The sequence below is a fragment of the Cajanus cajan genome, chromosome 8 (assembly GCF_000230855.2).
Source record: "Cajanus cajan strain Asha chromosome 8, NIPB_CcT2T_4, whole genome shotgun sequence".
Taxonomy (NCBI): Eukaryota; Viridiplantae; Streptophyta; class Magnoliopsida; order Fabales; family Fabaceae; genus Cajanus; species Cajanus cajan.
Genome location: NC_138524.1, coordinates 14,447,500 through 14,456,598, shown reverse-complemented (window position 1 = coordinate 14,456,598; position 9,099 = coordinate 14,447,500). Strand labels below are relative to the sequence as shown.

At 29.6% G+C, this 9,099-nt stretch overlaps 1 protein-coding gene across 2 annotated transcripts; it reads left to right on the top strand.

Moving 5' to 3' along the window:
- Positions 1-221: 221 nt before the first annotated feature.
- Positions 222-4,125, top strand: LOC109799032 (uncharacterized). 2 transcript variants are annotated; one of them, XM_020359509.2, is made up of 5 exons: positions 222-467; positions 1,192-1,391; positions 2,018-2,720; positions 3,500-3,591; positions 3,668-4,125. In XM_020359509.2, the coding sequence occupies exons 2-5, from the start codon at positions 1,296-1,298 to the stop codon at positions 3,860-3,862; spliced, it is 1,086 nt and encodes a 361-aa protein (XP_020215098.1). In that variant the 5' UTR covers positions 222-467; positions 1,192-1,295; the 3' UTR covers positions 3,863-4,125. The 2 variants fall into 2 exon arrangements, with proteins under 2 accessions (XP_020215098.1, XP_020215097.1); XM_020359508.2 differs by having other exon boundaries at positions 226-467; positions 3,479-3,591.
- Positions 4,126-9,099: the final 4,974 nt, after the last annotated feature.

Below are 9,099 nucleotides of genomic sequence, written 5' to 3'. Positions count from 1 at the left end.
CAGTGATAATTTTTTCTATTTTTCAAAATCACGTATTCGAAACAACACATATAGGTACATACTCATACCCCTTTCCACCAAACTCCATGCATATCATAAACAGCGAAACGGTTAGAGCCTCTCATTTTTATCTCGAAATTGTTACATAAAAACAAAAAAATAAGAATATTTAAATAAGAACGAGAATGTGTGTCATGTTATCACGCAGATAGAACATAAACATAGGAACGAAGAGTACACGTGGGCAAGGTGGGGTCAGAAAAAGCTGAATCTATAGTGTGTACGTTTCCTTATTCTGTTCCTCCTCGTACACTTCTTCACGGGTCACAATTCCTCCCAGGGTTATCAAACTGTTCCCAAGCTTTTCGTGTTCGAATCTTCATCTTTTTTTTTTTTTTGGTCCCTTTGAGGAAAGCTAAGGAATTTCTCAATTGGGGTGGGACGTGACACCTTCTGCAAGTGTTTTCGTAAGTATTCTCTGACCCTTTTCATGGACCAACGTGCTACTGTGTTCTGGCTTCATATTCTCAAATGGGTTTTTTGTTTTCTGATCAAAAGCTCTCTTCTTTGTTAACATGTTGATTAGTTGTTATTATTGTCATAAACCCTCTTTCTCTCTCTCTCTCTCTCTCTCTCTCTTGTTGCGTTTAATTTAATTTGGTGTGTGTGTCTTTGTGTTTTTAATTTTAATTTAGCTGTTTCTGAAGCAAATTTATCCTCTTGCTTTCTTTGTCCATGGTAATTTTGATCAATGAAAGTTAAAGTTCACTTTTATTTATTTATTTATTCTTTTGTATATCTCTCTCTGTTGATGAGGGGAAAGATGCCCCTAGGGTTAGAACTTAGAAGTTGTAGACTATTTAGGAAAAATAAGTTAAAAATTCAGGGTTATGTGTTGTGAATTACTTAAGGTTCTGGTGTGGTTTAGAAGAAAAAGATATAGGCTGGTCCAGTTGTTGGAAAGTTATAAGTTGGAGTTTTGAGTTTGGCATTATTGGGTGAAGACGTGTATAAATGATTTTTCATCATTGATTAGGCTTTTGGATGGATAATTATTAAATGTGATTGTGTTATTGGCTGGAATTTCTCTGCAATCTATTTTTCATGTTTATGTCTTTATGATGGTGATTATGACACTTCCGGATCAATTTAGTCTCTCTGTTGAATATATTCTTTCTGCTTTTATTGCAGATAATTGAATATAACTACCTTGAAATTGAGTGTTGAGACGAGTAATTGCAACCTTATTCTAATCAGACAATATTAGAACAAATTACTATTCCAGAAAGGATATTATGATCACTATGGATGTAAAAGGCATGAGATGGGTTGGAAATATGTACCAGAAATTTGAGAATATGTTCTTGGAGGCAGAAGATGTCATGTACGAGGTATGCCTTTGTTGTTGTGTACTTAACCTATCATATACACAATGATTTTAGGTTTCATGTTAAGAAATATAACTCAAATTGCCCTATTGCTTGTAATTGTTATTCATGTGATTGATTGAATCCCTAAAATTTATGTTCTACTTTCTCTGTTGCTACCATTAGAGCTGATCTCCTTCATTTATGTCTTATATGACCCTACTATTCTACATGTAACTATTGTTGAAGCAATGTAAATGCTAAGAGAGAAACTACAGCTTAGGATTATGTAAATTGGAAATATGTTCTGTTTTTACCGCGATTGAAAGTTGTGCCCAATATATAAGGAAAACTAAGGCAAAATAGTATTATAGTAAAATATTTTACAGTTTGCTTCTTTTTAATGCTCAACACTTTTTTTTGGTATAATGTGCACTTTTCTGGCACATATTGTCTTAATGCATTAAAAACCCTATCACTTTGTGGGTGCCTTTCTCCGTTGACTTTCTTTATTTTTACTCGGTATTGAATGCAACATAGAGCTTATATTTTTGTTGTTATATATGGTAATCTTTCTGTATATAATCATAATTTTTAACAGTAATGGGTGAAACTGTTCTTGAGATTGATAGTTCCCTAACCTGGTACAGGATACTGTTAAATACATAGAGAATCAGATGCAGGCTGTTGGGGAAAGTGTTAAAAAGTTCTATTCAGATATTGTGGAAGATTTACTTGAATCAGATGAAGAGGTAGGCATTGAATTGCCTATAGATAAACATGCTGATGCTAGGTTCTATAAGAAGCCATTCCAAGTTTATAAGGAAAGACATGTAAAAGCTGATACAAAGCAAACAACTGAGGATTTAAGGATTCACAATGGTGTTGATAATTATGCCAAACTTTTTGCTTCATTTGATCGGACTTCTGAGGCTGATGCTTCAACATCTTTGAGAAATTCTGTCAAACAAAGTAATTTTAGTTCGCCTTCAAGACAGTATGCTGGAAGAATGGATGTTAACTCAAACATTGGCATTGATGAAAATCCAGTAAGAAAAGAAGTGGCTGCAACCAAGATAATCAAAGAAACCACTTTGGCAGAAGCAAATACATGCACGACATTACAGTCTTGTGAGATCTCAAGTGAAAATCAAAATCAGAATCATGGAGTTAGTGTTTCAAAGCCAGCTTCAACTGAAGTGACAAATCTTGCTCCTGAAACAGACTGTTCTAATGAAATTGAAAATGCTAGTACCGAACAATTTCCTAATGTTCAGGAATTAGATAAATCTGCTGAAGAGAAACAGATTGATGCGAGTTCTTCCTGTTGTGTCCCTTTTGCAGAGTCAGTTGGTGAGTATTTCAGTATTCCTTGGTTATAGTTTCAAAATTTTCCTCATTGTTTTGGCTGATAACTTTGATTTCTGATGTTTTTTCTCTGTAAGTGATAGTTTCTCTATGAATAGAACAGTACACTTCAATGATTATACTTATAATATGGTGGGCCTATCTCAGCTAGGTAGTAGGTAGTAATTCAGATTATAAGTAGTTACTCAATTTATATATTGACACATCACTTTGAAGAACGTAGTCTCTGTCAACGTTAATATATATTACTTCCTCTGGTCCTCTTTATAAGATCAAATTAACTGATCCACAAGGATTAAGGAAATTAATTTGGTTAGTAGCATTAAATTTGTCCTAAATTTAGTTCAAAACTTAGGTAGGTTTTGTTGGAACATTTACATTAAGTTGTGGGAATTGAGTGTGTGACATAGGATTCGATTATTCTCTTTTGTTGAATTTATCACCTTTCTTTAATTTCAAGACAGAATCAACTAAACGCTGTAAGCATGCTTAAATTTATGTTTAGATGTTTTATAGATTTGATTCTTCCCCTATTTGTGGGCTCTAGATACTAGATTGGCAGCCACTACCAACTGAATAAATTTATGGTTTATGGAACCAAATCCCTAAACCTTTGCTGGTGCTAAAATGCTAACAATTCTTGGCCAGTTGAATTCAGTCAGGGTATTGAATTAATTCATTGTTTTTTTAATGATATTTGTGATGTAACAATGATTGATAGTTTAATACTGTTTTATAACAAGACCATATAACCATGCAAGAAGATCATATGAAGCTTGAGGAAGCCTGTGTTATGGTGAGTAGAGATGAAATTCAATTACCTCCCAAAGCAGGTGGTAATGCAAACATTAACAAGGTACAACACTCAAACCGTCCTCTTCTCTTTATTTGGTACACATTCACATTTAACTAAAGTATTTTTCCATTTCTAGAAAAAGACGCGGCGAGCATTTTCTTTGTATAAGAAATCTGCAAGAAAGCAAGAGTATAAAGAGCTTGCAGCATGGCATTTGAAAAGTGAAAAAGTAAATGAAGATTGCATGGAGAATTTAAATCAAACTTTACCACACGATCCAAAAAAACCACTGCTTTCTAGTATGACTGAACCTGAGTGGGAGCTTCTCTAACTCTATGTCATAATTTGGATTCACTCATTAGTCCCTGTGGAGATTAAGATGCCATACTTGAATTTTAAGAATTAAGATGCTGAAATGATATGAATTCATACAATGTTTATGCTATTTATAGTTCTTTTCTAGTTCCCAAGCTTCCCTACTCAACCTTTTTCTTTTTGCTGCTCACAGAAAAGAGGAAAGGGAACTTGTAAATAGGCCACTCAAATGAGAACCTCAAATAGAATAATAAATGAAACTGCTATCTATTTTATGAATACTGAACCTTCCTATTTACATTTTCTCCTCTGATTTCCATTGTGAATTGCACGTCCTTTCTGATTGAATTCATAATCCTGAAATGTCTCTTTAAGTTATAAGAAGTAAGAACAAGTAGTTCCTATCAGCACGTGACTCTTGGTGGCCTTGGCTTGTGGTTATGTGAATTGTAATGTAAAAACACTTCACTGGAACTTTGAGTCTGGTTCTTGTCTCAACTAGTGTTAGTTTTGAGTAAACACTCAAATTCGTCACTGAAAATAAGTATCAGGGAATATATTAATTCTTAGTAATGTAGAAGTTTCAGTTTAGCGCAAAAAAAATCATAAATGTTGATTATATCGATTCTTTTCAGAGACAAGATTATTGTGTTTAAGGATTAATATGATTTAACATTCATGGTTTTTAGGAAGTGTGGAATTGTCGTATTATTCGGAGTACAATCTTCTTTCTGCCAAACTTTTCATAGACACATTTAAGGTTTAACTCTAGTAAAATGAATATGGTCTAGAAGAAACGTCCAGATCGTTAGGTACATTTTTTTTGACAGAGATAGTCATCAATATAAATCTTAAGAACCATATTAACATTTTCCTAAAAAGTTTCAAGTGATTTTTACAAGATAGCATAAAGTTTTTAAAAACATTTTGGACAGGTGAAAATTTAAGCCATCTACAAAAAAGAAAATATTTTGGGCCAGGTAACAAAACGAGGAATCATAATAGAATAAGGCATGTCCATGAAACGATTACTCCATTCTTTTATGCTATCAGGTACACTATTCACGAATTTTTCACTAAAATAGAATTTTTTAAAAAAAGATTTATCAAAAAAAGCACCTGTACCAATTTATTTACCCAATTAGTACATTTCACTGTTCACGTTCAGAATTCGGTTTTCAGGAAACCGAATTCTGAGCTGTTAATTTTTTATTTTTTTTTTTGCATTTTGGATCTAAGCATGGTATAAAGCTGGATCTAGAACGACTCGTTCTCCTTGCAGAATGCTCCGTTCTCCTTTCAGAACAAGCTGTTCCGAATGCAAAAATACACACATAACGAATGAATCTAAACGGGCCGTTCTGCTTGGACGTTCCAGTTTCAAAATTAACAAACTATGTGTGCAAGCAGAACAGCCCGTTCTGCTTGAAGAACGGCCCATTCTGCTTGAAGAACGGGCCGTTCCAGTTGCAACATTAACACATAACCTGAACTACAAACAGAAAAAAAAAAAATTAAACACTATTCAGAATTCGATTTCCCGGGAATCGAATTCTGAGCAAAAAAAAAAAAATTGAAGTTCAGAATTCGGTTTCTGCACGAACAGTAAAAGGTATTACTTCTGTAAATAAATTGGAATAGGTGTTGTTTTGGTAAAAAAAATTTAAAAAAAATTTATTTCAGTAAAAAATTCCTCTATTCACATGACCATGAGTGGAGTGTAGGGGTAGAATTTAATATTTTAATGTAATATGTTGACATAATTTAATATTTTATTGAAGAATTTATTTACTTATTTAATATTTTTTTCTATTTTTTTTAATTCACATCAATATAATGTTCACAGATGATAAAAAAACCAATATAATGTTCACTAATCCTTGTTTTTTTTTTTATTTAAATTCTTCCACTTATTATTGTGCCTCTACATATTTAACTACTTATTTTATTATATCTCTATAATAATTACAAACTTACCAATGACTAAGAGGTAGATGAAGGTAGTTCCCTTACAACTAGTGTCAAAATGAATCAATTCAAGTCCGGCGTGATTTTTTAACCTAACTTGTTAGCACAAATTATTTTAGAATTATATATATTAATTTTAAACTTTTATCAATTTTTATTTTTAGTCCTTAAAATTTTGTCAAGTTTAAATTTTACCAGTCCTTGAATTTTTTTTCTTTCATTAGCGTTTTGATTTTTGACGTTAAAACTTTTTTGTTCATGACTTTTTTTTTTCAAAGATCAAAGCCAAATAAAATTTGTTTAGAGCTAAAAATAAAAATTAAAAACATTTAAAGACTAAAAATATATTTAATCATTTATTTTATCACCTACCTTTTTATAATTTGTAAAATATAAATATAAAGTTTAATACATAATATGTCGATTAATATTTTATGTACATTGACTTTTGTTTTTAATTTCTAGCACTTGATTAATGTTACAATTGGTGCAAATTTTCATTATTGTATATTATATTTTTCTATTTTGGAGTACACATGACAACTTATTTTTTTAATTTTATTTTATATTAATAATAAATCATTTTTATTAATTTGTTATGTAAAAGTTAATTTTTTAATATTTTTATTATTATTTATATTCTTAAAAATGAGTGTTTCATGAGTTAGCATATTTATCTTGCAGGTTGCCAAGGATTGGGCCAACAAAATTGTAGCCTGTGTTAAATTAGTCTAGTTTTGGCTCAAGCTATAAATATGTTAACAACTTGATTAGATCAAGGTTGTTCAATTTGTCAACATTACTTAAACACATTGAAAGTTAATTGTGTATTTAGTTTGATGTCTTTGATCTATGTTATGTCAAAATTCACATCAAATATTATTAATTGACATAAAAGCAACTACAAATAACTTTAAGAATATAATGATTGAAAGTGACAAAATGTGGAACTAAACACGCTTTTAAGTTAATGTGAAACCAAACACATTTAATGTATGTTTGATTACATGTTTGTAAAAATCAATATCAACATCTTTAATTTATTTTGAATTAAAAATATCACTAAACTTATATTAACAACGTGACTCCAAACACACTATTAGTAATTATATCACATCTATAATCCTGCTTGTAATTACTTGTTTAATTTTAAGCTTGATAGAATTGATTTTAATAAACTTGATTTTGAATCGTTGAATGTAATCAAGACATGTATATGTACTAATCAAATTTAATATTTTTGTTGGGACCTGTGTTTTTTTATTAAAAAACATAAATAAACTTTACTTATGTTTTGACCGAATCATAATATATGTTTTTAATTTTTGATATTTTGTTTATTTTTATTTAGTTATTGAACAATTATTTTTATTTATTTTAGCCTTTGAATTTTTGTTCATTTTTTCACTTTTAGTCCTTTAATTTTTCTTTCTATTAACATATTTGGTATTTCTAAGGATAGAAAAAAGGTCCACTTAGACTAATTAATGTTATTTATAGTTCTTGGAATGGCACCATGAGATCTCCTATTCTCATTAACTAGGGAACACCATTAATATGGAACATCCAACATTACTTTCAAATACTACTATATCTTTCAATTTAATTTCTGTTCTGCTCATACACAAATACAAGATAATTTCTTAAAGATTAAATATATTTTAGTCCTTAAATTTTTATCAAATTTTTTTTTGAACAAATAATTTTGACATCAATATAAAAAATGTTAATAGAAAGAAAAATTAAAGGACTAAAAGTGAGAAAATGAACAAAAATTCAAAGGCTAAAATAAATAAAAATAATTGTTCAACAACTAAATAAAAATAAACAAAATTTCAAAAATTAAAAACATATATTATGATTCGGTCAAAACATAAGTAAAGTTTAAGTAAAAATTATTTCCACAAAAAAATCAAATCCAAACATTATCTAAACAATTCAATCTTGAATTCAACATATTATATACATACAGTTAATTAAAAGGGTTGACGAATTTTAAAAAAAGGATCGCATCAATTTAGAAAACCAATATATATAATGAGGAGTTTTCTCTCAAACAATATTTTTTAGTGTTTTAACCTAAATTTCTTTACATTCATTTTCTTTTTAATTTACACTTTGAGCTTGATTAATTGATTGTTATTTGTGGCTCTGTTTTATTTTGAAGTATCCTATTACCTTGTTGATATATTAACGAGCAGAACAAAAAATCTGAACAGTGGGACCAAAAAAAAAACCATTCCAGAGGAAGAAAATAAGAAAGATGGAAATAATGAATGGTGGAGAAAAATGATATTTGCAATTGACATGAATGTGTTTGTTAGATGGATTTAATATATTCTGAGAAGAGATAGCTGAGTAAGACTATTGACTATATACAGAGGATTTCGTGTACTTGAAGAGTGCATAACCTTAATTATCTTGAAATTCTAATCAAATCGAATGAACACTACCTACTGAGAATCTAAAACTGTGTAAACCTTAAGTAATCCTTAAATGAGTTACATAAAAGTTGTCCATTCATTCACAAAGGCAACAATAGCATTGACACATGACTAACTATCAGGAAATATATAAACAAATAATGATAATAATTTATGCATGCTACCAAGGAATTGATTTTATCTATATATATATGCTACATTAATTAATTAATAATAATAATAATGTTAGAGTTTAAGTGTAAAAAAAAAAAAGAAATTACATCAAATAAAATTGGATATGTTAAGTAGTATATAGGTGAAAAACAATTCATCAAGTTAATGTCTTAAAATGTAGTGTAAAATTTAATTATGTGATTTATTTAGTATTTATTGATGAAAGTGTTTCATGGTGTTTAATTTCCAGACACATCAAATAACAATAAATATAGCTGTTTTTTTAAAAGTATAATTGGGAGAAACCATTAACTAACAGTTGTCTCCTGATCAGTGAACTAGTAGTAGCTGTACCTAATAACTTGATATATATCTGAGGTGTAGTGTTGTTCACCGACACTTGGTAAAACAAATGTTGGGAGGAAAATAATACACGCTCACCTATAATGTAAGGGTAGCCTTAAGTTCATCAAATTTATATTGTCATTCACTATTAAAATTGTGTTTGGATACTCGAGAGGACTCAAACATATTTTTTTCCGTTCAAATAAACTAAACACATATTAAGAAATTAAAAATAAATGTAATTTTAAAAATGATTATTATGAAACTAAATATCCTTATAATTTGTGATCAAATGGTATTGTTCCCTTTGATAGTATGTAGATTATTTACACTTTGTATATTA

Coding starts and splice junctions, on each gene's coding strand:
- LOC109799032 (XM_020359508.2), top strand. CDS start 1,296: ATGATCACTATGGATGTAAAAGGCATGAGATGGGTTGGAAATATGTAC. Junction 1,392..2,017: donor CAGAAGATGTCATGTACGAG/GTATGCCTTTGT, acceptor AACCTGGTACAG/GATACTGTTAAATACATAGA. Junction 2,721..3,478: donor CCCTTTTGCAGAGTCAGTTG/GTGAGTATTTCA, acceptor TTTTATAACAAG/ACCATATAACCATGCAAGAA.